The sequence below is a fragment of the Camelina sativa genome, chromosome 11, assembly GCF_030686135.1.
Source record: "Camelina sativa cultivar CO46 ecotype springtype chromosome 11, ASM3068613v1".
In the NCBI taxonomy this organism is placed as follows: Eukaryota; Viridiplantae; Streptophyta; class Magnoliopsida; order Brassicales; family Brassicaceae; genus Camelina; species Camelina sativa.
This window is the reverse complement of record NC_141890.1, coordinates 10,190,492-10,218,396: the sequence shown is the minus strand read 5'-3', so window position 1 is coordinate 10,218,396 and position 27,905 is coordinate 10,190,492. Positions and strand designations below refer to the sequence as shown.

Genomic DNA, 27,905 nt, shown 5'->3' with positions numbered 1-27,905 from the left:
CGAGGCTATGGCTGCACTAATCACAGCTTTCATAGGAAGTGCCTCCGCCACTAGAGCTGAGGGAACAAAGGTTCTTGAAGATGATCCTTGGATAATCATAGAGTTTTGAGGATCCTAGATGATCCATGACATTCTATCAGCTCAAACTTGTAGAATATGGCCCGTTTCTTTTATTTTGAACTTTTATATATTTTTGGAATGATTCGTCATTTCATATTTATGTCATTTACTATGAAAACAAATATTTGGTGAGATCAGTAAAATAGATCGATATCACCCATAAACAGTGCAATATATATATATATATATATATATATATATATATTATGCATGTTGAACAACTTATTCATTGTTTCAACATATTTATGTGCATATCAATTCAACGTGAAATTATAATCAAAAAAATTTGGCCTGATTACTTATTAAAGTAAGCCCCTGGATTGTCACATCCCCACGAAAATCCATTTCCACGAGTTCTGGTTTGATTTTCTCTTGCATTTAACAAGGATCAAGACCATATATAATTAGGTTAGGTAATACAAAACTGCATCTTGGCATTTGTATCATTTTTTTATTATTTCTTCTTCAATTTCAATATAAAACTTTTTAACCAAGAAAATGCATAAGATACATAAGTAAAATTTGTTTTTATTAAATTTTGTAAGGGAACACTCGACGACTGATTAATGTAAAAACTTACTGCTGTATCATTCTTCAATACTTGGCAAGTCTCTCCAGCATCAACCAAATGTTGACATTGCCCAAGTTCATGAATGGATTTTTACGAACAATATTTCTACCAAAATGTGCTAGCAAATCATGCATCCATATATATCCCCAACTAATAGATATGAGAGATTTCTCAGCTAAGATGTGAAGACCTTGGCTCACATCAACAAAATTCTTTGGGAGATGCTCTTCCACTTTCTCAATCCATCCATTGTTGATAAACCATGCTATACAAAGATAAACATCTTTGTCTTCTTCACGTAATGCATCGTAACTAAACTTCAAAATGCTTTCAATTTCTCCGTCAAGGCTATTCCGTAACCTTGGTAGTTCTTTTTTCCACTCATGCTTCGACATTCCTCTAAAATAAGCTCCCATAACCTTTAGTCCCAAAGGAATCTTACCAGAAAGTTTTGTAACTTCCAGAGCAAGATTCTCAAAACCATCAAATGGAGACTTTTGACCAAAAGCGTACATGCAGAAGATTTCGAGAGCCTCATCATCAGATGGAATCCCCACCTCGTATATATGGTTACTTCCATGTGCATTCAAAAGCCTTTTATCTTGCGTTGTGATTAAAATCCGACTTCCAGGACCAAATCACCCATTTTCTTTTGCCATTGCAACTAGTTGCACCCACTGATCCACATCATCAAGAATAATAAGCACTCTCTTGTACTTTAATCTGTCTTTTGCAACTCCTAAATGATGAATCTTAATATCATCTTGGTTTATTATTTGAGACAAAAACTCTTTTTAAAACTGTAGTTCTGTACTGTACTCATCATGACAAAGTCTTGGATACCGTCTTTTGATGTTCTCCATGAAAACACTAAGCTGGAACTCATGAGAGTACTCTTCAAATAGAAATCTAGCAATGGTGCTCTTGCCAATTCCAGAGGGACCCCAGATCCCTATCATCCTTACTTTATCGGATCTAAGCCTAAAAATGGCTCAATCTTTTCCATATGAGCTCTCATTCCAACCAAACCGTCGCTTGATGGGGCAGAACTAATCAACTCATTTGAAACATCAGTTGTGATTCTTTCAATCATGGATGCTTCATTGTCCCTTACAAGAGGAAAGATAAATACATCCGATAAATAGTCATGACAGATTACATACGCATTCAAATTATTTGGTTTTCTAGCTCAATATTGGATAAAACTTACAAATATTATGTATTTTTTTTTCAAAAAAAAACATATTTCAGAACAACAATCAAATCCTAAAACTTAAAAAACGTTTACTACAAATTTGGGGTATATTTTTATTTTTGAAACTAATTGTTTTAGTGATATTTTAAGTATTTACTTTATGTATTACATTTTGATGAGCCTAATATTGATAAAGAAACGTCCATTTCATTTTTTCCTTGTATATCGAGTACTTCTATAAAATGGTACTTAACTTTTTTTTGTCCATATATATACATATATGTTTTGGTGTATCAAAACTTGTCTATTACAAGTTTTTTTATATCAAAACTTGTACTTAAATTGGTGAGTAAATTGGTCAATTGACTCACTTCTAACTAAACACAAAATTATAGTTTACTAGACAAGTGTACTAATACATTTGATTAACAAACAAATTATTTTTCAGCAAGTTTTAAGTGTTAGGTTTGAGGAACAAATTTGGTTCGAAGGACAAGTACGAAAATTTGGCAATCTTAAATATTGGTAAAATGATATTTTTAAAGAAAATGGTAAAATGAGTAAAATCCCCAATTACGACCTTGATAGAAGAGTGATTTTTGTAGAGATTTGTTTTAGTTTTTTGGGTTGTTGGACTTTCGTTTCAAGATTTTTGATAACAACCGAAGAGAAATAACTTTACATATTTCTACTAAGCTAACAGAATCTTGACTGGAGGATTAGTGAGTTTATCAAAATTCAAAACCAAAAACACATTATAGTCTCTCACCATTTAAAACAAAAAAAAAAAACAAGTAGAATTAGAAAGACCAACCAGTTGCTTGAATGGTAACCCGCAATTGTGGCCACTTTTGCTAAAGCTTGTCTTCATCTTTCAATGTCCTCCTTACTTTTACCGGCACAACTTTTTCTGAAAGCCTTCCCGAAATCTCCCGTCAAGCATTTTACATCAGATGGATCTACTTTATGAAAAACAGCCATCACAGTTTGACCTAACCTTTCTCTACACTTCATAATCTCCACCAATTCTTCAATACACCACTTTGACGAAGCATAGTTCCTCGAGAGCAAGATGATGGCGACCTTAGATCCTCTAATGGCACGTATGAGTTCAGAACCGATGGATTCTCCTCTCTTTGATCTTATTATCCATGAATGGTGTGATTCCCTTTCTTTGGAACTCCTTCTGAATATGGCTGAGAAAGTCTTGACGCACATCCTCCCCGCGGAAGCTTGGAAAGACGTCGTGTATCCACTTGTGAGACAAATAAGATGGAGGTGATAACGAAGAAGAATCCATTTCTTTTATTTCTTCTTCGGATCTAAAACTTCTGAAAATCACGAAGAAGCCTATTGCAGCTACAACAATGGTAAGGAAAGTTAGAGAATCCATTTGTGTGGTGGAGAGAGGATCAAGAGGCTTTCTCTATAGATACATGTTGGAGAAAAAATGAAATAAAGAGTCTTTTTATATAATTGAATATAGTGAAACAAGACGTTGACTATATATATTGACTGAGACCGTTGATCCTAGCAAGAGAGCTTCGTAGAAGCTGTGTCATTGAAAAGAAACCACCGTAACTATCAGTCAATGTCCGGAAGTTGAAATTATATGGCTCCACCCTCTATATGATCGTGAGATTGTGAAAAATCCGCTAGTTGTACCAATTTTCTTCTAAGAAGACATAAGAAAGAGTGGAAAAAAAATTCATGGAATCAGTAGTTAAAGTCAATGCATGTCTCTACATAAAACATTAGTGTGTTCATACATGCAGTTTCACAGCAAAGAGATCAAAGTTTTATCTTCGGCTTCATTTCTGTTGGCCAAAACACATCAAGTCTCATATCTATATATATATATATGCATGGACTAAGTGAAAATATCGAACCAGCCTAATTCTAGTCACTTATGTTTTAGTTCGGTCTTACCTGGTTGACCCATTTACCATCGTTAAGTAGAACTAATTAGCATATCATTTACAATTGGCTCATCACTAAAATTCCGTATTAACAGATAGAAAAGTCATTATATAACAAAATAAAATCTGGTTGAAGATGATTTGATACACTATTCACTTAAGTGATGAAGATGATAATCAAAAAAATATGATACGTATTCCATGTGAATATATGACATTTCCCTTTCCTTGTTCTTGGAAACGTTTGGTCTAGAGGATGGTAAAAGTTCAATGTGGATGCATTTCTGTTTAACATAGATCAAATTAATTAAAGTTGTGCAAACCTTTTTCACTGATAGGAACATTAAGCGAAACAAATATTATAGTAAACGATGAGCACTTGTCTTGCTTGATGTGTAAGTAATCAAAAATATTAGGGATGTTTTCATGGGCGTCAGAGTATATTGGCCTATCATTTACAATCAAGCATGTAGTCCGTTTAATAAGTTATACATATCATACATAGATCCGTTTTAATTCCCTCACGTTTCATAGGGAAAGTGATAACTTTTTGAACTTATGATTATTTTCTTGATGACATAGGTTATAGTAGCAAGAGCCTGAATCCACTCTCTAGTACTCTAGCGTAAACATTGCCTGACAAATAAATTGGATTCGAAATTGATAGATAGAAATAGGATCTAAAATATATACACAAGCGAAAAATATATGTCCACAGAAACTAACAAATCGATGCCACGTTTAGTTTTTGACCTCAATTATTTTGTAGAAAACAAATGAAACTCATTAAGACCTGTGTACATAATTCAGTTAATGTTGCTCCAAGTATCATGTTTAAATAGCTTTTTCTTTAAACATACACCATTGCACTTGTTGTCTACACGCCACCACCATTATTGTCTTTCACGTCTCTAGTTTTAATAAAAGTAAGTTTTAGTCTACCTAACGTTTTCTATATACTGTTTTCTAATTAAGTGTTTAAGACTTTAAGTACATAATATATGCCCTTGTAGAGAATCTCATCCGTCAGATATTTTTCTCACTATGTAAAACGTCTTTGTCCATTATAATTTAATGCGGGTCATGTGATTTGTATATATTTATTACTCTGTAACGCCATATTTTGTTTATTTTTTGCTTTCGACTTTTGGCTCTACTCTTTAGTCTTCAGTTTATAGTTGTGGCCCGTTTCATTTATTTTTTGAATTATTATTTTTGGAATTTTTTTCATGAGTCATATCATATTTATGTCATTTACTACGAAAACAAAAATAGGGTAAGATCAGTAAAATAGATCGATGTCACCCATACAAAGTGCTGAGTGATCGATCATGCATGTTGAACAACTTCTTCATTGTTTCTACATATTTATGTACATATAAATTTCACATGAAATTATAATAAAAACATTCGGCCTGGTTACTTATCATTACATCGTCATACATGATACCAAACACCATCCATCATATCATACATCCTTTCCATTATCATTATATCATCCCCACCACCACAAACCCAAAATCAAAAAAGAGCCAACATTTAGATTTAAATAACTCAAAGACCACTAACATCATAATTAAAGCATTAAGGCTACAACAAGAACACACAAAAGAAGGGTGTGGTCACCACCATGATGCATTCATCATCACCCTTTCTTTGATTTTTTACTTTAAAAGATTTCTTTATTCATCTTGGTTTGATACCAGGCAGAGAACCCAACACACCAGAGCCTCTGTCTTTTCTCACTTTTTCCAACTTTAGTGGTTCTTGTTTGCGAGATTACATTGCTTCCTGATCTCACCCTTAGAGCCAGTCAAAGGGTTGTTTTCGGATAAGATTTGGATCGCCCTAGTGAACTCCTTGAAGAAGTAGGCCTGGTCCTTAGCCATCTTCTTAACAATTGGTCTTGTCCGTTTATCGTGTGCCAGCTGATGGTCCACAAGAAGCAAACCCTTGTTGTCTAGGATGTTACGGTAGTAATTGTTGTCTAGCACCATGGGCGTGCCACGGTCATTTCGCACGTACTGGACAGCCTTTGGGTCAGGGATCGAGTCAGGACACTTGTGTAGCATGTGAGGGACGTGGTCCGGGTTCAAGGACGGGTCCACCTCAGGGTACAAACGGTGGACCAGCTTGACACAGTGAGTTCTTCCCACGCTGTGTGACCCTGCACGTGTCATCATAGTTACAAAAGTCAAAATCTAACAATATCCAAACTTAGAAATCTAACACGAAACTTAAACTTCGCTTGCATAAAATTCAGATCCCGTAAGAGTAGATCAACTGATTTGATTATTATCTTTAATCATGCATGAGCTAATTGACAAAAACAACCTTGTGTTAAGCCATTAAACAAGGACAATCGAGATATCGGATAAGGATTACTTTCAACTTTCCAACTCAGACCGCATATTCCTATGTAACCGACAAGATCACTACGAACGTTACATGCATAAAAAAAATAGACGAAAATACCCTTGAATTGGTATATTGTAGCAAGAGCATTTCTTGGATAGTCAAAAGAGTTTTCGACTTTCGAGCGATACGTTTTGGCCGGAAACTAGCTAGTGAGTCATAATAAAAGAAAAAGAAAGATAAGGGTACCTAGGAGGGCTACGAGGCCGGGAGTGTCAATTCCGATGGATTTGAACTTGTCAAGAACAACGGAGATACTCTCGTTGTGGTCGGGAAGATATGACTCAAGCATATCTGTCCTGCTCTTCAGTCCATCTCTCCTTCCTGTCTTCAAAGGAATATGCGGTCCTCCCACCTACACAAAAGAACCCCCACACAGTTTTGTCAAAAAAGGAAACAAACAGCACGCAGTTTATTTTTTGTCAACGACACGATTATTGTCCTTTGAAACTTACTGCTTCGATGCCTTCTCTTGCGGACAAGACGAGAATGTCAGAACATGAGACAACACCAGGGCACTCCCTCTCAAGAGCTTCCTTGATCTCCTCAATATACCTGAAGTTTCTCAGTCCAAAGCTCCTGTCGTGTTCTTTCTCTCCTAGCTCTCTTCTTGTCGAATCCAGCAAAAGCGACGCATCACATGACTGTTTTCACCCCCAACAAAACAAAGCAAAAACAGAGCACACCGTTAGCTCTGTTTCAAGTGAAAGATCAAAAACAGATTACTTTTACCACAAAAAAAAGTAAAACCATCCCACAAAAAAAATGATTTTCACACAAACGTATCATGCAAAACATGAAAATTCACTCTGAGAGAGAGAGAGAGAGAGAGATCGGACCTCGACGGCGCAGTCGTGGAAGATGTTACGGAGCCAAGAGAAAGCGGTGTTCTTGTGGCGTTTGTAGAGGAGTTTGACTTGTTCACGGATGATGTCTTCAGCCTGTGGGCACGTATCCTTGTAGAAGTTCATCATCAAACCTGACTCCTCCTCTGTTACTGCTTCAGTTGTTGCAGAGAGTGCCCATAGGCAAAGTATCGCCACCAACATCACACCTTTACCTCCCATTTTTTTCTCTCTCTCTTTCTTCTTCTCACACTACTCTTGAGTTGAGTCACTGAGCAAGCAATGCAGCGTCCTTAAATAAAGGGAAATGGAAGTTTTCTTTCTTTTTTTTTTTCAAAAGTTTTCTTTCTTTTTTTTTTCAGAAAAATAAAAGAAGCTTAATCTGAAGGTTATAGTAAATTAAAACAAGTTGGTGAAATTTGATACTGTTTCAATAAAATAAATAAATTTTACGTGACAGATCATTTATCATTAAGCATTATTCATTTTTTACTTTGAGAAAACCAAAAAGATTATTATAAGACTACAATAATTGTATGTCCCGTCAGTCTTGATTAAGAATCTATATTCAATGAAAAGCCAAGACTTATTATAAGAAAATTTAGATCATATACACTACATAAAAAGTATAGAAAAACAAAAAGAAAAAGGAAAATTCATTCTTATGATGCAACAGCTGCATTAGCATAAGTTTTCCAAGTATATATATTTTCTTCTGTATGAATTTTCACATAATCACATATATTGATTGTCGCTTTTAACATTCTAAATTTTGATTTAGTAATTAATGTAAAAGTAAATTTTGGAGTAATTATAATTAGACTATAGAATCTAGTCTAGTAAATTTAATTTATGTGTGACTGTGTGAGTGATCATGCTAGCTAAAGTCCTAGAGAGTGCTATGAGAAAATAAAGAAGTTCGTTGGGAGATTTTAACGTGGATGGCATTTTGAATAATTTATCACATGTACAAGGGTGTTTTTCTTTTGGTTAGCTAAACCAATCACCAAGTTTTGGATTTTGGTCTCATTGAGTACACATCAGTGGGGACCTTGTGACTAAAAAATCTTACAAAAAAAAAAAAGAACTCTGCTTCTTTTGTTAATAATACAAACAAAGGGGGGCGGCTGTTACAACTATAATATATGGGGTGTAATAGCTAAAGTCAAAAAACACTCACGGGGTCGATTTGCAATTATCCTAAACGTTTGTTATTGTTAAAATTGTTAGTTAATACAGCGGATAAACCGGATTTTATATTACGGAATCTTTTTAATTTTCGAGGAAGTCAAGGTGGATCCTTATTTTTTTAACAAGACCAGTTCGATCATGTAATCTACAGTACAATTCCATTTGTACGTATTCAATTACTTTATGTTCTGAAATTATTTATATATTCAACTAGTATTTAGTATTTACTTAATGTAGTTATTGTGAGAGTTGTGCACATTGTAAAGTCTTCTCAAATATTGAATGAATCTTGATCCACGTGATGATACTGAAACACGTTCACCACTCTTCACTCTCGAGTGTTCCCTTTTATTTTAGGAATATATTTAGAACTGTCTATGTTTTAAAACTCAATATAAATGTCCTTTTGAGTTTTGTTTTTTCAGATTGCCTAAGAAATTAACAAGTTCTACTATCATAACCCTATACAAAGGTGAAAGGTGAGCAATACTTAAAATTATCTCTTCCATTTTTTTTCAACTAATTTTAATAGAGGTAGACTAGATAAAAACGACATTTATATTGAAAAGGAAAAAAGAAATCAATAGTATAATTTGTGATTATAATAATTCTATTGAATTCAAGGGCAAAGGCTCTCCAGCCTAAATAAAGAGAAAGCTTCAACTCAGGCATTAGGCATATTATACTAATTAGTATTGAAAATTTAAATAAATACTACAACAACATATGTTTTGATGATAAGTGCGTTCCAAAAGCTAAAGGTCCCTACATAGGACTATTAACTACTTCTTTTTGAATTATAAAATGAAACTAAAGTAGTAATGTGGTGTTATAAAATGAGAGAATCTACACCTATTTACATAAATAAATAAAAAATACTTAAGAGAAATAATAATGTTTTCTGCATCTGGGAGAAGTATCGGTGCATTAACCAAAATCATATTGAATCCGTAGATTCGAAATTTCACCTAATCTTTTTTTTTTTGGATATTTTGATTAAAAAACTCAAAATGAAAGTACTGTGACCACCGACGCTTTTATCCAAGTGTCGTCGACAAATGGCTTTTGTGAGTATCCCCCATTCGGCAACGTCACTCTCTAGCTCAGTGGGCTTCACATCACATGTGTCCTAAACACCGATTAACAAGTTTTAACCAACATATATAATTGATGTGTAAACCGCATAAGATGTAAAAATGTTGACATTCAAATTAATACAAATTAACTATCATGGATATTCAACTGACATGTGGAGACTGTACTCATCCGTGTCCTTAACGTTGCATTCACCATGGGGCCATGCAAGATTCAATACCAAGAGACATTCGACGTTAATATTTCTCCCACCAGACTTTTCAAAAGCAATTTGCGATCATATTCTTAAGTTTCGCAAAATAGTGAAGAAGATGGAGTCTAAATTAGTTACGAGTTCTCTTGTTATAGCAAAAAAGATTACAAGAATCGTATACATTAAAAAAAAAAAAGCAAATAATTTTCCATATGAGAGCTAGTTGAAGAATTGAAGCATTATTCCAGTTCCGAATTTGCCTGCGTCAACATTCTCATGATTTCAGTTCCAGCAGACACTTAAGACACATTGCACCTACTCCAGTTCCGAATTTGCCTGCGTCAACATTCTCATGATTAACTGATCAAAATCATACACTATAAATATGAACGGCTAAGGGGTGGGAGTGAAACTTGAAAAGAAAAGAAAAAAATAGGCCTGGTAGTAGGCCAAAGCCCATCACAATAATCGAGTGAGCTCATGTTCTGGATGTAAAAAGAAGTGATAAAGTTGGAGCTTTCCTTTTGTATACAAAGTTTTGAGGCCTTTGTGGCCAAATCCGATTCCGTGTTTTACACGTTACTTCCTCGGAATAGATCGATCAGTTGCTTAGGTTAACGACAAAAGAAGTGAAACCTAGTTAATAAACATGTATAAAGAAGAAGCTACTTTTCTAGAAACCTAGTTATATGGGCTTACATAGTGGGCTTGTTGGTCTCATAATGTTGGATTTGTGATGATGTTTGCTTCAATATGTAACATAATACTTGATTCGCTTAAAGACCAAAACTATAACTAAACTCATTTTACTTTCCATATTTTTAGTTAGCCCTAGCACATACTTTCCTTGTACCCATGGCATAGGCTATGAAATGTATCGTCCTAGATTTAACGAAATAGTAATACAAATAAGAAATCTTTTGAAAACATCTCCAACTCTAAAACTTCAATTGTCTATATCTATTTTAATTTTTAACTCAACTACTTGTAGCATGTCAACATTAAACAATTGATTTTTTTTTTTTTTTTTTTTTTTGAGAAAAGAACTCTGCAAACTGAAAACTGAACATAAAAATGCAGTAATGGAGATGCGGGGTATCGATCCCTGTACCTCTCGCATGCTAAGCGAGCGCTCTACCATCTGAGCTACATCCCCATTGTGATTAAAGGTGAAATCAGAGAAATTAAATTATCACTTTGATAGTTTGTTATTCCAACATCTTATGCACTATCATTCTGTCATTTTTAACTCAATTTTTCAACTCGTTATATCGCCAGTTGAAACTCACCAACATCATACTACAAAACTCACCCTTTAGAAATGTTTTCAAACGACTAATAACTCAATTTATATCATTCTTGCTCCAACCATTTCTGCACCTTTCAGCATGCAAGAGGACCTTATTTTGTACGTTGATTATGAACCTCTGCACCTTAAAGATTCTTTCTTAAGCTGGACTAATAATTTCTAGGTTCTTTACAAATTCTCTTATGGTCGGGTAATAAGTTTACATATTATAACAGGTACGTATTTGTGTGTTTTATAAACTTCGAGGGGTTTGATAAGAAACCTCTGAAAACTAGAGGTCTTGTCTAAAAGTTACAGATTTTAATGCATCGTGCTTTGGAATAACATCCCTGGACCCTTGCGACGAGACCCATGAAACGTTGGATTGGATAGCCTAACAAATTGTTTTTGTTTTTCTTTAGAAATTATTATAAATCGATTTGATCCTTATTACCCCACCAGAAAAGTCTCATGTATTTATGTGTGTACGGACACGGGTTTCAGATTTTGTGTGTGATAAATACAAATTTATTTGCGCAGAACACACCTTTTCAATAATTTGTACATAGCAATAGATAAATATAAAACCATATTTAATAATGACTACACATGCTTGAATTTTCAACAAAAAAAAAACTTGACCAAACGAGATTCTTATAGAGGATGATGAATATAACAAGTCCTTTTAAGTGAAATCACATTTTCTATCTTCAGTCTATAACTATAGCCACACAAAAAAGATTAGAAAGTATAATTTGAAAATGACTTAGGCAAAAGCATAATTTGAGATAAAGCAAGTCTTTTCGTATAGTACATTTTTTTGTCTTGTTGCATGATTTAGACTCTATCAATAATTTTGGCAGGTCTTAGTAGAAATAGTACCAAAGGCTACCACTCCTCTATCTAACCCTTATAATTATTATTATTTAAAAAACAAAAGTTTAATTCATAGTTATGGCACCCCAAAAAAAGTACGAAATTATTACAATTTTGGAGGTTTCTGAAACCTCTGCCTATTGTGGAGACTTTTGATTCCTTTGAAGCAATCAATGACCTCTCTGTCTCTCATTTGCCAGCAAAGAGAGCTTGTTTAATGTTGTTTATGGTTCACATTTTTATACATCACATTTTCACTGAATCATCCTCTGCGTCTCTCAGGTAATTAATTCTCTCTCTCTCTCTCCATCTCTTTCTCTCTCTTCTCTCTCATTATCCTATCTCTTCTCTTTCTTTCTTTTTTTATTTTTGGTATAAGATCAAATGATGATTTTCAGGAGGAAGAAGAACACTTAGTTGCAGCAGAGAAGAAGCAACGTTCTAGAGAGAAGGGTTTTCTTGAGGTAGCAATGGAAGGGGGAGAAGAGTTTCAAGAAGAAGATGTTTGGTCAGTTTTGAGAGAAAAAGATACTCCAGGTCCTGGAATGAAAATGTCCAAAAGTAACAACAATCTCTTCGCAGCCTCATCTTCGTCTTCTGCACGGTACATTGCTAAGGGCAACGAGGTCGTCTCAGCAGGAGGGGCAAAACAGTCTCCTGCTCCCATGAATATTCCTGACTGGCCCAAGGTTTATGGGTATCCAAAGAAGAACACAAACAGCCACTTGCATTCGTGGGCCACTGAAGACGATGATGAAGGCTCAATGGTTCCTCCTCATGAATTGGTAGCAAGAAGACTCGCAAGAACGCAGATCTCATCTTTCTCAATGTGTGAAGGAATCGGAAGAACACTCAAAGGAAGAGATCTCAGCAAAACAAGAAACCCTGTCCTAACCAGAACTGGTTTCTTGGAATCCAATATCACATCTTCATCAACATCACCACCACCACCATAGTTATGGCATGGCATGGAAGCATATGGGGGATGAATGATCAATATCACATTCACACATAGAGCCCTCTTTTACCACCACCATACCATATCGTTATCATGAAAAAAACCTAAAACTTTATGGTATCCACATGATTTTTATTTAAATATCAATGTTATTGTCGTTATCACCATGTAGGGAATCATGACACTACCAATATGGTTGAGTTCTCTTTCTTTTTTGTTGTTGTTAGGTTTTTGGATTTTTTAGATAAGTATGATGACGATGAGGATGACTTGTCAATCCCATGCATGGGACCCGTATCATTTTTCTTATGTTGTGTTTGTAGTTCTCAATGATCTTTATATTAACTCTTTTATAGTGCATGAGCCTAATTAAAATTATAATTTAGAGAAAAACGAAATGGCATATACTTTGGAACCTTTGATTGTGAAGTTTTGAAAGCCTCTCTCGATCTCTTCGCCAATTTTGGGCTCGATCAAGAGAGAAAATGTTGGGAATAATACTAGCATTTTTGGTCCGACATAAGATTAAGGGCTCGTGCCATATTACTGCTCATTTAGCTTTCACTTTTCAATGTTACAGCAGCAACTAGGGGATGGGTATATGTATCTCTTTACCTGTTTCGGTTTGTTGTTTTAATCCTTTGGCTTTTGATATTCTAAAACCAAAACGAAACTGAAAATTGTATTGTTTCAAAAACAAATCGGATTTGGATTGGTTTCGTAGCCAATTTACACAAGTACGTAATTTGGTTTTACTATAGTAAGATCTATTTTTCAAAATGTATATGTAAATTAAAAAGTACTTGTTTTGATGAACTTCAGTTTATACAATTGAGTACTATCACCCGTACTAAATTTGAATTGCCGACATACAATAAGTTTGGCTGGATTTTGGTATATAGTTTGTTCAGTTTATAGTACCGATCAAATAGTTATATATATATTATAAAAAAAAAAAAAAGACAAGATTTGGTTAGGGTTAGTAGTCGGAATCTGAAGTGAACGAACTCAGTTTCAGTTTGGTTATGTCTTATGCAACTCAGTAAGCAAAGTACCAAACTAGCAAACGGTTCATGACAAATTTTTTTTACAATTTTAGAAACTTGGGGATAAGTTTGTATAACAACAATTGAGCCATCATTAGCTTAATACATTACGAAAAAGTCGAAAACATTAAGAGATTTATACAAACAAGTTCGATATAAAGGCCCAGTTACGCCCAATGGCCAATAAGTGTCTCTGACGTAAGACAAGTGTAAGGGATTACTTGTAAGCCAATCCAAGTGGGTTTACTGATTCCCAAAACAGATCAAAGTTACGTTTCCGTGTAGGCAACCCATTAGAAAACCCTAACTTAATTATAAATTAAATTTTATATACTCTTTATTAATTAAGCCCCTTTCTCTTTTGATATTGACTTCTCTCTCTCTCGATTCTTCTCCCTGTTTCAATCAAAATCAGATTTTTTTTTTCTTAGCAAACCCTAAGTTTCAACGAATCGTATTCAGTTTCTTCTTCTTACGGTATGTTTCTTCTCATCAGTTCGATATTTTTTTGGCTTCTGGGTTTCTTTCCTCTGATCTAAGAGACGGTTATATTGAATCATTGATCGTGTTTAGGAATCTAATTCAATTATGATTTTTTCTTGCTTGAAATTTGCAGATACCAATCGAATCGCCATGGCTAAGAGTTCTTTCAAGGTTTCTAACCCTCTTGGTATGTTACTTCAAAATCCCTTTCTTATTCTTTAAAAGATTTTGCGTGATCGAGTTTTCAATCACTTAATTTCGTTGAGGTGTCTTGTTTTGATGTTATAAAACAATCTTGATTAGTTTTGTCTCTTCTAGATCAGATTTAATCTCTGCATATAGTTTTGATTCTTCCGTCTTCTCTTTTTTTGTGTGTATCTCTGTTTGGTGATTTACTTGTGACTAATGTTTTGGTTTTGTTATGTTAAAACAGAGGCAAGGATGAGTGAATCTACTCGGATCAGAGAGAAGTATCCTGATAGAATCCCAGTAAGAGCTCATGAATGCCACAGTGGATTCGTTTTTTACTAAATATAGTTTAAAAGCATTGTTCCAATATTAGAATCTGGGATTGTTTGTGTAGGTGATTGTGGAAAAGGCTGGACAGAGTGATGTCCCTGACATTGACAAGAAGAAGTGAGTGTATTGGCTTTTTTACTCATCTCTTTTTGTGTCTCTTTGTGCTATCATAATCTTAAAAAGTATGCTCACAAATATGTTCTTTTAGGTATCTTGTACCAGCAGATCTAACCGTGGGACAGTTTGTGTACGTGGTTCGCAAAAGGATCAAGCTTGGAGCTGAGAAAGCTATCTTTGTCTTTGTCAAGAACACTTTGCCTCCAACTGGTAAGAGTTTTAGAACTCTTTATAACACCATTTAAGATCAAAGTTTCTTTATTTACCGCTTACTCAGTTTCACTTTGTATTTGTTTATTTCCTGACAGCTGCGTTGATGTCTGCAATCTATGAAGAGCACAAAGATGAAGATGGGTTCCTCTACATGCCTTACAGCGGAGAGAACACTTTTGGGTCTCTTACCGTTGCTTGAATAAAAATCAATCTTTCGGATGACTTTGATGTACATACATAAATTCAGGAAGATAAGATGTACATTGCTTCCTTAGTCTCTGGTTTCTTATTTTTACTTTGCTTTGGATGCTTGAATCTCTTTTGCCTTCTGGATTTATTCAGAAAACTTTCTTTTTTCTTACCCTCTCTTGCTTTTGGTGAACTTGATATTGGGGCTAATGAGTTACTTCCATATTTTACTTTCATATGAAAGTAATCGACCTTGGAAAACTTGTTCAATATCATTTACAAAGGCAAAAAGAGTAATACACTGAAAAGTGAAAACTGTAACTGGTAAACACAAAAAGGCAAAAACCTTGATGTGATTGTTTTAACACACAGCTATACAAAAAGCAAAAAGATTCAATAGAGAATCTCATCGCGCCACCTTTATCTGTTCTAGCATTCTGGAACGAGACTAAAAGGTTTCTTATTGATCTCTTTCTCATTGTAAAGTCGGCGGATTTTTGAGGTTTTACCGAACAAGATTCAAGAACGATGTCAAAGAATCAACATCTCTCTTCTCTGATGGATACTTGATTGGTCTTGAAGAGTTCTTTGGGAACACAAGTATTGTCGGAAAGCTTCCAAGCTGCAACTCACTTTTGGCAAATTCCTTCTGATCACCATCAGCTCTAAACTTTGCAACCTTCACGCCATTACCACCCAACTTATCCGCCAATTCATCGAACGAAGCTTCCATTGCCTGACAAAACGGGCACCACGGTGCGTAAAGCACAACGATCCAAGCCTCATTCCTGTTCTCCAACTTCATCAAATTCTCAATCCCTTGCCTACTCAAGCTCACAACATTCTCGCTATTGAAGATATCCGCAACAGTGGATTTCCCATTGACGTTAGCAGTTGCGTTTCCATTAGTATTCTCCTTGATATTCCCTTTGTGAAGTCCACACTCTTTAGCCTTAGCATCTTCCCACCACCATCTCCCTTCCCTCTCATGCTGACCAGGCAAAACAGCTCTCGTGCAAGGCTCACACCCAATGGAAACATAACCTGCAGCGTGAAGTGTGTTCACAGGAACATCCATAGTCCTCAAGAAGTTCCAAACATCGTTTCCTTCAACATTGGCAACAGGATTCCACTTCACCAAACTACCAGCTCCACCATCTAATCCTTCAAACACAGGATCAACCTGAACAACCGGAATCTCTGATCTTGTTCCAGGTGATTGATCTTTCCTCTGACCAGTGATCCAAGCGCGTAAACCCTTCAAAGCACGCCTCAAAGGTCTCACCTTTCTAATACGGCAGCACTCTTGGTGACCATCTTCATAGAAAGAGAACAAACCCTTGTTCTTTACCAAAGCTTGAACCTCAACAGCATCAGGAAACATATACTCAATCCTAATACCGTAATGTTTCTCCACGGTATCAAAGAGTCTATATGTTTCTGGATTCAACCTCCCTGTATCCAAACTGAAAACCCTATAAGGTCTTCCAGTTAAATGAGCATACTCAATGAGAGCTACATCTTCAGCTCCACTGAAACCAAACCAACAGAACAAAACTCCAAATCAGCAAACTAAAATAAAATAAAAAACCATTCCTTTATAGTATTCTCATGATCCAATACATTACCTAAAGGCAATAGCAATGTCATTCCCAAACTTCTCAAGAGCTTTGTCCATAATTTCAAGAGGAGAAGCATTCTCTAGCCTTTTTGCTAGTTCCTCAAAGTCTTCAACTTCCACCACATCTAGCTTCTCTGTAACCTCTGCTTTGTAATGAAACATAAGATCATTAGCATAAACATAATTTAAAAGTTTGTTAACAAACCAAATTAACCAAGATCGAACGAGAACTTACCAGAAGCAACCATGGATTCCTTTGTAATTGATTGCACGTTTAGAGCTTTCACGGATGATCGCTTCCCAGACAGACTCAGAGACGCCGCAGAGACATTGATACGATCAAATAACCTCAACGAACCGATTTGTGGTGCTGTAATGAACGAATCATACAACAGATCAAGTTAGATTCGACAATGATCCCTAAGATTTCTCACGAATTGGTATTAAAAAAATAAAAAACATTACCTTTGAGCTCTGAAGAAGGGAAGCTTGAGGCTGAGATCACAGAAGAAGATGAAGAAGAAGAAACGTTGATAGCTAGTGCCATTTTTTTTTCAGACCAAACCAAAGCTTCTCCAAAAATATGATCTTTAAGGTTGTTGTTGTTTTGGTTTTGTTTTTAAAATTTTGTGTGTTTAAGATCTAGGAGAGAAATGGGATGATTATAAAAGAAGCAGGTGAAACCAAGGTTCATTGGACCTAGACGTCTTTTTAATTTGGGTGGCGGCATTTGCATTTTCTATATATCATTGCTTCCGTCACTTTTTAGTCGTGTGGTAGAGAAAGCTTAGTCAACATTTGCCCAACATAACTTTTTTCTCTATTAGGCTTCTTAACACAAATCACACTTAAATCCTAAATTATATTTTTACACGCTTAAACGGTTTCGATTTTCTATTTTCTATTTACAATAGATCCTATCTTAATCTTATAAAGAAAAAAAATAGGTGATTTAGATATAAAAACAAAAAAATAAAGTGTAAATATCTCATAGAAATCACAACAATTCGTAATTGAGTACTCCATAAACCATTTTTTACAGTTAAAATGTGTCTGTTGGGTTACGTAAAACCACAACAACGCTTGGGTTACTAAAGAGAACAAGAATGCAAACTTGAGTGAGCTCTCATATCCAATTCAACCATCTCTATTCGAAAACCAAAATCCGAGATTTTTCATAACAATCAAACAACAAGAGTTTATGATTATTCATTCAAGACCAAGACGAACAGTAGTTATAGTCTGTCGCATCAATCAAAATATGATTACTTGTCTTCTTTAGCTTTCTCTTCTTCCTTCATCTTCTTATCCCACCTTCTCTTCTTGTAATCAAGAAGCATCTGAGGCATCTTCAACATAAGTTTGGCCGTGTTCTCTCTTTTCTCAGCTGAGATCCTATCGCATTTATGACCTTTCCTCTTTGTCCTCATCGCTTTCCTCTCTGGATCGTAAGGCCAATCTTCTCCATTAGTCAACACTTCTTTCCTCAGCATCGCCCTCCTTCGAGCGCTTATCCCTAACGGTTTCCATGCTCCCATCTCCCAGTAACCCCACACTCCTTTAGTCAGCTCGGTCCTGTACTTATCGAGTTTTGCCCTCCATGGACCCGTCACTGTCTTTGCCACAGTTTCTGCAGCTTTCCCAGCCATTGCTTCTGCAGATAGATAAACAGAAACAAAATGTCTGTAAAGATGATATATCTTACACAGCAGCAGTAGCAGTTGAAAATGTAATCAAATAAGCTCAACACTTAGTCAAGAACCTCTCAAAATTATAGCAGATCGGTTGAAAAAGTTGTGAAAGAAACAATCTTTAGAGCTAAATCTACCTAAATCACATGAAATTAGGGCTTCATAAGCTCAACGCAACGATTCCGTAACTGGGTTTCGTTATCTAAACAATTACGATTCCAAAATCTAAGGATTAAATCCTCTCGACTCCAGTAGAACAGGAGCAACTTAGGTTTATCGATCTCGTTTTACTTAATCCCTCATAGTAGTATGAATCAACACTGGAAATGAAATGAGAGAGAGAACTTACATGAAAGAAGGCGAGGAAGATCGATCGGAGAAAAGCTCTTGATCGTGAGCAAAAAACTGTGAGAACGCGGCGGCGCAGGTGAAAGAACCGAACACAGACCAGGGTTTGGTTTTGGGCCTTTTTGGGCCTAAAAGAACATTTTCCTATTATTTTTTTTTGTATTTTCCAAAATAATTTTTAATTAGTGTACGACAATTGTTTTTTTCCTAACTAGACCGCGAATATAAAAAAAATATATAAAATTTTAAGTTATATTCAAAATATTATTTGATTTTTATTTTAAATTAGATTTAGAGTTAACACACTTCATCTTGTGATACAATCTTTTGTATATTATTACATGATAACAAAATTAGATTTTAATTCTACGCACTTAATCCCAATGAATAACAATTATAATTTTCATATAAAAAGAATGTGCATTGTATCAAATTAAACCTTACTTAATATTTTATAAAAACTAAAAATTAATAAAACATAATTTTCAAAAAAACTGAAAACTAATTTAATCTCATATTTAAAAAAAGTAACAATATCCTAAATATATTTGTTTCATATTTTGAAATCTCATAAGTAATAGTTTTACTATTTGTCCAGCATTATAATAAATTAATCAAAAATTCAAAAACATTATTATGAGAAAATTATTTGTTTATGTAAAGTTGAGTACATAACAGTTGAGTGCCAAGTGGAAATGTGGAAATAATTACATTACTAGGTACTAACCCGCGGTAAACCGCGGGCTGAACATTTTATTTTTTAAAAATTTGTAAAAATAATTTATTAATTAAATTATTTATAATGGTTGGTGATTGAAATTGTTGGTTTAGAATCTTAGCAATTTTTTTAATTTTTAACATATTTATTGAAAAAGTGACATAAAAAAAAAATTGAGGCTGTAACAATGAATAAAATAGTTTAAACCTTTGATTATAGATACCTTTAAAATAACTTAAGCCTTTTAAAAATTCATGGTTTGAGATTTTTTTGTTAAGAGGATAAAGATTTTGTAAGGCAATATTTTTTTGGTTTAGATTTTTTGGTTTCTGTATTTAATTCAGATGAATTGATTATCCATGTAAACCTGCGATTTTGGTTAATTAACATAGTAGGATTTTTAATTTTTAATAATTACTAATTATCTTTTTTATAGCCTCAGCAGTCTTTATTTAACAATTTCTAAGGGCAATTACATGTAATTTTTTACACTTTTTAAGGTTATTTTTAATTTTGTACTTCTCAATTAATATAGTAGAATGTTAATCACTAATTTTAACACTTTAAACCTTTTCATACTTTAATCATTTTTTGTATAAATTTCTTTTTACTATATGATTATAATAAATAATAATTGCAATTAAATTGCAAATATTTTCCTTATTAATTTGACATATTTTTCTATTGAAATTAGTAATTTAATAGATAACTTTTCTATTAGAATTAGTGATATAATATATTATTTTTGATTTTATGTACTTTCAAAAATATTAATTGTAATCTTTTTATTTATTAGGATTTTTTAGTTTTTAATAATTATTAAATAAATTTTATTTTCACACATGTTAAAATATTATCGATATAATTAACATATGTTGCGATTATATAAATTACTAACTTTAAAAACGAAGATTTATATAATAAGATTGTAGTTCATGTAAAGATAAGATTTACTCATTTATTATTGTTTTTACCATCAATTTTATTATCTGTGGAGTATGATTCATCCATCATATACAGCGACATTATAACAAATAGTTCACTTTATATATTTTAAGCTGACATTCAACGGTCCATTTTGTATCTATCGTGATTACCATTGCCAAAGTATTATATAATAAGTGAGTTGTTAAGTTTTGTTAATTTCCAACTAATTAAAAGGTCACTAATAGAGTAAATCAGTCACGTATTAGATTATGTCATCCATAAATTAGCAAGCATGGGAAAGTTCACCAACTTGATCGATCGTGTTTTAGTTATACAATTCTACACTTTACTATACCTGCTTACTATCACCTACCTAGTTGCATTCTATTGCATGTGACCAAATTAATCTAACACATTTTCATTTTTTTTAAAATATATATTTAAATAACATAATAATTGATTGTCTTTTGGAACCCTTATCTTTTTCAAAAATATCAATTTTTTTTGTGTCAGTTTTTAAAAATAGTTTTTCATGTTTTTTATTTTCAAAAATATCTCTGTTCTATGTATAAAATAACTAAATTTTAAGTCATAAACTCCAAATACTAAACAGTAACCCCTCAAAACTATATTCTAAATGTAAAATAGAGAATCCAACAACCTAAAAAAATATTCTAAAAATTTCTTTAACATATTGTAATTGTATAAAAGAATGTAAAAATAAAAATGTTTTAAAAAATGGTGTATTTTTGAAAAGGGCATCTAAAAAGAGTATTTCTAACAAATTCTCGTAATTGTATCGAACTTTGAAGTATAAGATATGAAATGTTAATAACGAATTGATCTAGTAACTATTACATACATGGAAGATGATTAGTTGTGATTGTGACCTGATATATTTGCTATTAAATTGATATTCTAGTTATAGTTTTTTTTCTTTTCTTTTTGTATGTTATTATTAACCCTTGTTTTAAAACGTGGCCGCCGAGGTGTCGGTTAATCGTTCGGCGGCGGTGCTCCACCAAGATTATATCTAAATTGCCTAGCGATTTTTAAAACTATAAGAGCTTATTAGGCTATAAATAAACAAAGTTCAGAAAACAATTGTCTAGACTTTAGAATTCTTAAAGAACCATATAACAAACAATTAGATAGTAGTCAAAATGATGGCCGTGTATACTTAACAAATAAAACTATGCAACTCCAATTATCTCTGCATAGACTTGTACAACCTGAGATAGATGCCACTGTAACACTATAAAATTCAAAATGCATTCCGAATTAGTATTACTGGGCCTTTATGGTCACATTGTTAACTGTAGTTCGATCCATTATATTGTCAATTTCCCCACTCCAATGAAAAATGTTCTGTTGTCCATTCGTATTACTACTCATTGGCAAGCCCTAATAATCTCTTCATATTCGAGAGACCAAACCAAAATTGAACTAGGCCAACAAGGTTCAACCTCGATTGAGCTAAGGGTTCTAGCTAGCCCTGTGTCAAAAAAATTTTAAAAACCTATAAAAGAAACTAAACTACAATTAAAAAAAAAACCAAATTTTCATAGTTAAGAATAATTACAATTTATATAACTAAGCTAAAAACGTATAATTCACAAATTCTTCAAAGGACTTTTCTTCTACCGAAAATTTCGGGCTGATGACAAAAACCAGACTTTTTTTGGTTGAATGTACATATGACTACAAAAACATGACCACATTTTACATTCACACATGCAAGAACTTTGGTTATTTCCATTGTGATATATAACACCACTTCAAATAACAGTATATTTGTTAATTTGTCTTTTTCTACAATATTTGCTAATATAGTGCAGATTGCAGAATTGGTACTCAAGCACGTGAAAACGCAGAAACTTGTTTCTTCCTCTTCATATCCACCGTACACCCTCACCTCAATAACTCTGATCTGTGATCACCACCGTCCATATAAGCATTGACTTAGGCTAATATTTAATCCGACGGTTCGATTATTCAATAGAAGATTTAACAGAGACACATGATGTTTACCTTCCTGACAGCTCACAACACGCCGCGTTTCGAAAAAACATCTTCACTTGCGGACAATACGGAGCGATGGTCGATGCTTACTACTCTTGACCCAAAGAAGTCCAAAACATGTTTTTAAATAAAATTAATGTCAACTTTTTTATGAGTGAGATCTGAAAAGAGTAAAAAGGCAGAGAATCTTATGACAAATTTAATTAACTATGATTTTTTCCTATTGCATAACTAACTATGATTATGGCATAATTTTGTAATGGTAACTGTGGGAATACTAGAAAACAAAGTCCCCAACGATATATATTGTACGGTGTGAAAAGATTTGAAATGACGCTCGCTTGGCTTAATCTTATTTTGATATTGTTGTCAATTGAATTTACAACCCATTGTTAATTATGCAAAATAAAACCCTCAACTCAAACATAGATTAAGTATGTTCATTGCTTGATAAAATCAAATTTGAAGATATTGATAACATTCGACTATGTTCGAGGAAATAAGTTACTACCATTTTCTATTAAAAATAAATATATTTCTTCAATACCCAAACATAATAATTACGTCGGTGCCACTGCCACTACCACTAATATTTAAGAGGGGCATCATTAATAGATTCTTCAAAATCCTCTGTATATGGATCTACACCTCTTCTCAGTCTCAGACTCAATTCAATAATCTCCAAGCCCCCAAAACAAGAAAACCAGAAAGAGAGAAAAGTAAACAAAAATGAGAGATTCTTGCAAAGTCTCTATAGTTCTTCTTCTGGTTCTAATCAATGGTGTATTTGGAGACAACCCTTATAGATTCTTCACCTGGAAAATAACTTATGGCGACATTTATCCCCTTGGTGTTAAACAACAGGTACTTTAACTTCTTGTTTCTTCGCATTTCCTCTGTTTTTTTTTCTCGAGAAAATCTTGTGACATATTCTCGGTTGGGTTTTGTGGGGGAATGCAGGGAATAATGATAAATGGGCAGTTCCCTGGACCTCACATTGACGCAGTCACGAATGATAATATCATTATCAGTGTTTTCAATTACTTGAAAGAGCCTTTCCTCATTTCTTGGTAAGTTCTTTTCACTAATCTTTACTTATTTATTTCCCGAACAATGTGCTTTATGGATTGCCAAGAAAGTGGAATATTCTTGAACATAAAAAGGAGCTATAAAGATTAAAAAATAGGATAAGATCTCAACTTTTGATTTAGGACATTTTTTTTTTGTTTTGTTGTCCAAACGAATGCAGCTTTAAGACAAAATGTGGCTTTGAGTACATCTCAATTCTCACACATTAACGATACAATAAACACATGTGTAGAAAAAAATGATAGATCTTTTCCGAAGAACAGTAGTATCGTTCCACGAATAAAACAGAAATTTAGGTCATTGTGTTTTTTATTTCGGTGATTTAAATGCTATTAACAACGTTCGTTTTACTTATAGCGTTAAGAAAATATTTAAAGCACATAAAGTACTTGTACTTCATTAATGATTAACTCAATAGTATTGTTTTGTAGTTCGTCAATAAAAGGAGTCTATAATCACGAGAAAAGATAGATTTGTTATGTTTTAATTTGTCAATTGGGATTAATAACTTAAATCAGAAAATCTAGCATTCAAGTAATACAAATTTGCTACTAAGAAATAGAAAATAATATATATATATATATATATTATATTATATATATTTTTTGTTTATTTCATTTGAGAATGTCAAGTCCTTTTTCTTTAATTGAGTCATAAAAGCTTTTTTCTTACACCCGACATAATTGGCTGTCAAAAGATACAATATTTTAAATATAAATATGCTATGAGAAAATTAAAATATTTAGATAGAGTTGATCCATACAACTAGTCACATGCGATGACACATGTGAGCTTTAAGTGTCAGTGGGAAACAAAAGGAAGCCATTCCATTTAACTTTTAAGTCCCTGATCTATCAAAATCCATGATGTAACCCCACACTTTTTTTCTCCATTCGAAAATGTCACTAATCTTCAAAAATTGTTTCTTCTTCTTAGGAACGGAGTGCAACAGAGGAAGAACTCATGGCAAGATGGAGTCATAGGGACAACATGTCCAATCCCACCTGGCAAAAACTTTACTTACATTATTCAAGTCAAAGATCAAATCGGTAGCTTCTACTATTTCCCTTCTCTTGCCTTCCATAAAGCCGCTGGTGCATTCGGAGCCATCCGTGTCTGGAGCCGTCCTCGCATCCCTGTCCCGTTTCCTTCCCCTGATGGTGACTTCTGGCTTCTCGCTGGAGATTGGTACAAAACTAATCACTATGTAAGTACAATCTTTATTGCCCTAATACCTTTGACTTGTAGTGTAAGAAAAGAATGAACAACATGGTTTACGGTTTGGTTTAGGTTTAGTTTTTGGGGTACTTGGTTATATCAGTTTGTAGAAATTGAAGCCAAATTAAACTTTGGTTTCAGCTAAATAGCCTAAATTTGATGATTTTTTATCTGTCTTTTGGTTTCAATTCGGTTTGGTTTTAAAAGACTAAAAACTATCTCGATTTGTAAAATAATTTTGGGTTCGGTTTGTGTTTAAGCGTGTTGGTTTAGGACGGTTTAGTTGTTTAGCAAAATCTTATTTTTTTGGTTTTCTGGTTTCTTAAGGTTTTGAGACGTCTATTAGAGGCCGGAAGGAATCTGCCTATGCCTGATGGAGTTCTCATCAACGGTCGCGGTTGGGGAGGCAATACCTTCACCGTTCAACCCGGTAAGACCTATAGATTCAGAATATCAAACGTTGGGGTTGCAACTTCATTGAACTTCAGAATCCAAGGACACACGATGAAGCTCATCGAAGTAGAAGGCTCTCACACTGTTCAAAACATCTACACATCACTTGATGTTCATTTAGGACAGTCTTACTCTGTTCTCGTGACGGCTAACAAAGCGCCTCAAGACTATTACATCGTCATCTCCTCAAGGTTCACACGAAGAGTCCTCACCACGACTGCGATTCTCCATTACAGTAACTCGAGAAGAGGCGTCTCTGGTCCTATTCCAAATGGTCCCACTTTGAACATCGCATCTTCGCTCTTCCAAGCTCGAACTATCAAGTAAGAAACATGTTTCTTGTTATACACGTAACCGCTAATTTGTTCGAGATTTGGTTTTTCTAATGTTGTGTATTGATGTGATAAATAGGAGGAATCTAACCGCAAGTGGTCCGAGACCAAACCCGCAAGGCTCGTATCATTATGGTCTGATCAAACCAGCCCGTACGATCATACTCGCTAACTCGGCTCCTTGGATCAATGGCAAGCAAAGGTACGCCGTGAACGGTGCCTCGTTTGTTGCGCCCGACACGCCATTGAAGCTCGCCGATTACTTCAAGATTCCAGGAGTTTTTAACCTCGGAAGCATCCCAACGAGTCCCTCAGGTGGAAACGGAGGTTACCTTCAAAGCTCTGTTATGGCCGCTAACTTCAGAGAATACATCGAGATTGTTTTCCAAAACTGGGAAAATTCAATCCAGTCTTGGCACATCTCTGGTTACTCTTTCTTCGTCGTCGGGTAAGAATACAATTCTTGTTAAAAGAAAAATCTTGAAATATTATTTTCTTATAATTAAGTAGGAACTAAACAAACCATTTCTAATATAGTGTTTGGTTTAAATATAATATTAAAAATCTAAACAAATTAGCCTTTTAACTACATAAACTTTAATCTTACAATAATGGTTGATGTATATATATTTTTTTTTGTATAACAGAATGGATGGAGGGCAATGGACACAAGGAAGCCGAGCAAAGTACAACCTCCGGGACGCGGTATCACGGTCAACAGTTCAAGTATACCCGAGGGCATGGACAGCGATCTACATAGCGTTAGATAATGTTGGGATGTGGAACGTAAGGTCGGAGAGTTGGGCAAGACAATATTTAGGGCAACAATTCTATCTCCGAGTTTACACTTCCTCCACTTCGTACCGAGATGAGTATCCACCACCAAAGAACGCTCTTATGTGCGGACGAGCTAGAGGTCGCCACACTAGGCCGTTCTAGGAGGGAAATTGGGCGCGACGGCTCAACGGTTTCCTTACTCTTTTGTATTTTTTTTTTTTTTTTTTTAAATTGAATGATTTGAAGTGTTAGTAATTGCATGAGAGGGTGGCAAAAAAAATGTGAGCTTCGTGGCTTTGTTCACTACGGCAAAAAAGTTAGGAACAAGAAAAAGTTGGAGCTTGACTTGAGCTTTCAATTTAATTTTTATGAAGAAATCGAATGTTGCGTTCTTGTTTTTTAAATAAACAAATCATTTTGTCTTACTAGCCAATGTAAATGGAGATGTTGATGATGTAAGTTCCCCATTGTCTAATCCGACTGGGGAATATATAATACATTTCTTAAATGTGTGTACCAAAAGGTTAATACAACCAGTCGTTTGACGGAGGACCTTGCTAGTTAATACGTTGCTTTATACTTGGAACTAGGAAAGGACCCATGAAGCTAAGAAGCTAGTGGAAAAGCTTTTTGTAATGAGAAAATTTCGGGATCGGCTCAGTCGTGGCTTTCAAGAGTCTCCATTGAAATCAGATTATTGTCAGAGAACTCCGCTTCTAATACCAATGCAGATTTGCAGTCCATCCATGTCTTGTTTCAAATGCTTTGGAAAAAGATCTCAGTCATGAAAGCATGTGGCTTTTGTTATTAGACTATTACAAACTATATTTCATGACAGTATCCATTTTATTTCTTTTCCAAGACTTTAATTGCAACGGAGACATACAAGAGGTGAAACCACAACTCTTTTTTCTTCACATTTCAGGTTCTTAGCTCTTTATTCTCACCATTGTTACCCCACATCTTGTAGGTCTTTGGCTCTTCCCTCGTCATATTCTTATTATATACAAAGATTGCATTAAAATAGAGATCAACCTTGCATCACAAGGTAATAAAGACTGTCTCACTAATGCCCGGAAGTTGTTATGATTCCGCTGTAGCCTGTAGCACCTTGCAAGTTAAGCCAAGACCTAGAGTTGTGGCAGGATTATTACTCACTAGAGAGCAAGGTAAATTTTTGTTTCACAGAACCCATATTTGGACTTAATCTGACGCTACTCTATAAAGTATAAACAAATGTTTGGTGGTGTTTATTGCATATGGCAACATCAGAAACAGCCACTGGTGTATTATATATAGGGTATATTGGCACGCCTAAACACTCTGACGGAAGCGGCAGGTTTCAGTTATACAAAAACACAATCGTAGTTGTTGTATCATGGAAACACACGTTATAATTCCACAATAGTAGATTTTATATTAGTCTGATGTTAAATTATGTTATTTTGACCTTAGGAAAATAAATTTTGGTTTTTA

The 27,905-nt window shown here is 34.3% G+C and overlaps 6 protein-coding genes, 1 non-coding gene and 1 pseudogene across 10 annotated transcripts; 3 read left to right on the top strand and 5 right to left on the bottom strand.

Moving 5' to 3' along the window:
- Positions 1–632: 632 nt before the first annotated feature.
- Positions 633–3,366, bottom strand: LOC109127616 (disease resistance protein TAO1-like; annotated as a pseudogene). The gene is made up of 2 exons (XR_002034164.2): positions 2,701–3,366; positions 633–1,800 (listed from the first exon to the last, which is right to left on the bottom strand). The product of XR_002034164.2 is annotated as a disease resistance protein TAO1-like (transcript).
- Positions 3,367–5,200: 1,834 nt separating this feature from the next.
- On the bottom strand, positions 5,201–7,944 carry LOC104722844 (peroxidase 42). The gene is made up of 4 exons (XM_010441091.2): positions 7,060–7,944; positions 6,676–6,864; positions 6,410–6,575; positions 5,201–5,972 (listed from the first exon to the last, which is right to left on the bottom strand). Exons 1-4 carry the CDS (start codon positions 7,285–7,287, stop codon positions 5,563–5,565), a joined length of 993 nt encoding a protein of 330 aa, XP_010439393.1. The 5' UTR covers positions 7,288–7,944; the 3' UTR covers positions 5,201–5,562.
- Positions 7,945–10,627: 2,683 nt separating this feature from the next.
- TRNAA-AGC (transfer RNA alanine (anticodon AGC)) lies at positions 10,628–10,700 on the bottom strand. The gene has a single exon. It is a non-coding gene; the product is annotated as a tRNA-Ala (tRNA).
- Positions 10,701–11,733: 1,033 nt separating this feature from the next.
- Positions 11,734–13,026, top strand: LOC104722843 (protein S40-6-like). Its single transcript, XM_010441090.2, has 2 exons — positions 11,734–11,990; positions 12,107–13,026. The coding sequence occupies exon 2, from the start codon at positions 12,179–12,181 to the stop codon at positions 12,662–12,664; it is 486 nt and encodes a 161-aa protein (XP_010439392.1). The 5' UTR covers positions 11,734–11,990; positions 12,107–12,178; the 3' UTR covers positions 12,665–13,026.
- An 871-nt stretch (positions 13,027–13,897) lies between these two features.
- Positions 13,898–15,405, top strand: LOC104722839 (autophagy-related protein 8a-like). 2 transcript variants are annotated; one of them, XM_010441085.3, is made up of 6 exons: positions 13,898–14,189; positions 14,329–14,382; positions 14,629–14,684; positions 14,779–14,831; positions 14,923–15,041; positions 15,140–15,405. In XM_010441085.3, exons 2-6 carry the CDS (start codon positions 14,346–14,348, stop codon positions 15,241–15,243), a joined length of 369 nt encoding a protein of 122 aa, XP_010439387.2. In that variant the 5' UTR covers positions 13,898–14,189; positions 14,329–14,345; the 3' UTR covers positions 15,244–15,405. The 2 variants fall into 2 exon arrangements, with proteins under 2 accessions (XP_010439387.2, XP_010439386.2); XM_010441084.3 differs by lacking the exon at positions 13,898–14,189 and having other exon boundaries at positions 14,286–14,382.
- An 81-nt stretch (positions 15,406–15,486) lies between these two features.
- Positions 15,487–17,567, bottom strand: LOC104722840 (5'-adenylylsulfate reductase 3, chloroplastic). Of its 2 annotated transcripts, none has more exons than XM_087473432.1 (4): positions 17,320–17,567; positions 17,090–17,224; positions 16,862–16,997; positions 15,487–16,765 (listed from the first exon to the last, which is right to left on the bottom strand). In XM_087473432.1, exons 1-4 carry the CDS (start codon positions 17,399–17,401, stop codon positions 15,739–15,741), a joined length of 1,380 nt encoding a protein of 459 aa, XP_087329558.1. In that variant the 5' UTR covers positions 17,402–17,567; the 3' UTR covers positions 15,487–15,738. The 2 variants fall into 2 exon arrangements, with proteins under 2 accessions (XP_087329558.1, XP_010439389.1); XM_010441087.3 differs by having other exon boundaries at positions 16,862–16,988; positions 17,320–17,555.
- Positions 17,568–17,985: 418 nt separating this feature from the next.
- Positions 17,986–19,113, bottom strand: LOC104722838 (uncharacterized). Its single transcript, XM_010441083.3, has 2 exons — positions 18,895–19,113; positions 17,986–18,508 (listed from the first exon to the last, which is right to left on the bottom strand). Exon 2 carries the CDS (start codon positions 18,501–18,503, stop codon positions 18,120–18,122), a length of 384 nt encoding a protein of 127 aa, XP_010439385.1. The 5' UTR covers positions 18,504–18,508; positions 18,895–19,113; the 3' UTR covers positions 17,986–18,119.
- Positions 19,114–23,043: 3,930 nt separating this feature from the next.
- On the top strand, positions 23,044–26,854 carry LOC104722837 (L-ascorbate oxidase homolog). The gene is made up of 6 exons (XM_019231539.2): positions 23,044–23,424; positions 23,521–23,630; positions 24,586–24,856; positions 25,195–25,643; positions 25,732–26,100; positions 26,300–26,854. Exons 1-6 carry the CDS (start codon positions 23,290–23,292, stop codon positions 26,589–26,591), a joined length of 1,626 nt encoding a protein of 541 aa, XP_019087084.1. The 5' UTR covers positions 23,044–23,289; the 3' UTR covers positions 26,592–26,854.
- The last annotated feature ends 1,051 nt before the right edge of the window (positions 26,855–27,905 follow it).

Bases quoted from the DNA above. Each gene is read 5' to 3' on its own strand.
- LOC104722844 (XM_010441091.2), bottom strand. From the start codon at position 7,287: ATGGGAGGTAAAGGTGTGATGTTGGTGGCGATACTTTGCCTATGGGCA. The intron at 6,576-6,675 runs GTAAGTTTCAAA...TCTTTTGTGTAG, and splicing joins CAAGAGAAGGCATCGAAGCA to GTGGGAGGACCGCATATTCC. The intron at 5,973-6,409 runs GTACCCTTATCT...TGACACGTGCAG, and splicing joins CGGCCTCGTAGCCCTCCTAG to GGTCACACAGCGTGGGAAGA.
- LOC104722843 (XM_010441090.2), top strand. From the start codon at position 12,179: ATGGAAGGGGGAGAAGAGTTTCAAGAAGAAGATGTTTGGTCAGTTTTG.
- LOC104722839 (XM_010441084.3), top strand. From the start codon at position 14,301: ATGATTTTTTCTTGCTTGAAATTTGCAGATACCAATCGAATCGCCATG. The intron at 14,832-14,922 runs GTGAGTGTATTG...ATGTTCTTTTAG, and splicing joins CCTGACATTGACAAGAAGAA to GTATCTTGTACCAGCAGATC. The intron at 15,042-15,139 runs GTAAGAGTTTTA...ATTTCCTGACAG, and splicing joins GAACACTTTGCCTCCAACTG to CTGCGTTGATGTCTGCAATC.
- LOC104722840 (XM_087473432.1), bottom strand. From the start codon at position 17,401: ATGGCACTAGCTATCAACGTTTCTTCTTCTTCATCTTCTTCTGTGATC. The intron at 17,225-17,319 runs GTAATGTTTTTT...CGTTCATTACAG, and splicing joins CCCTTCTTCAGAGCTCAAAG to CACCACAAATCGGTTCGTTG. The intron at 16,998-17,089 runs GTAAGTTCTCGT...ATTACAAAGCAG, and splicing joins GGAATCCATGGTTGCTTCTG to AGGTTACAGAGAAGCTAGAT.
- LOC104722838 (XM_010441083.3), bottom strand. From the start codon at position 18,503: ATGGCTGGGAAAGCTGCAGAAACTGTGGCAAAGACAGTGACGGGTCCA.
- LOC104722837 (XM_019231539.2), top strand. From the start codon at position 23,290: ATGAGAGATTCTTGCAAAGTCTCTATAGTTCTTCTTCTGGTTCTAATC. The intron at 23,631-24,585 runs GTAAGTTCTTTT...TCTTCTTCTTAG, and splicing joins GAGCCTTTCCTCATTTCTTG to GAACGGAGTGCAACAGAGGA. The intron at 24,857-25,194 runs GTAAGTACAATC...TGGTTTCTTAAG, and splicing joins GGTACAAAACTAATCACTAT to GTTTTGAGACGTCTATTAGA.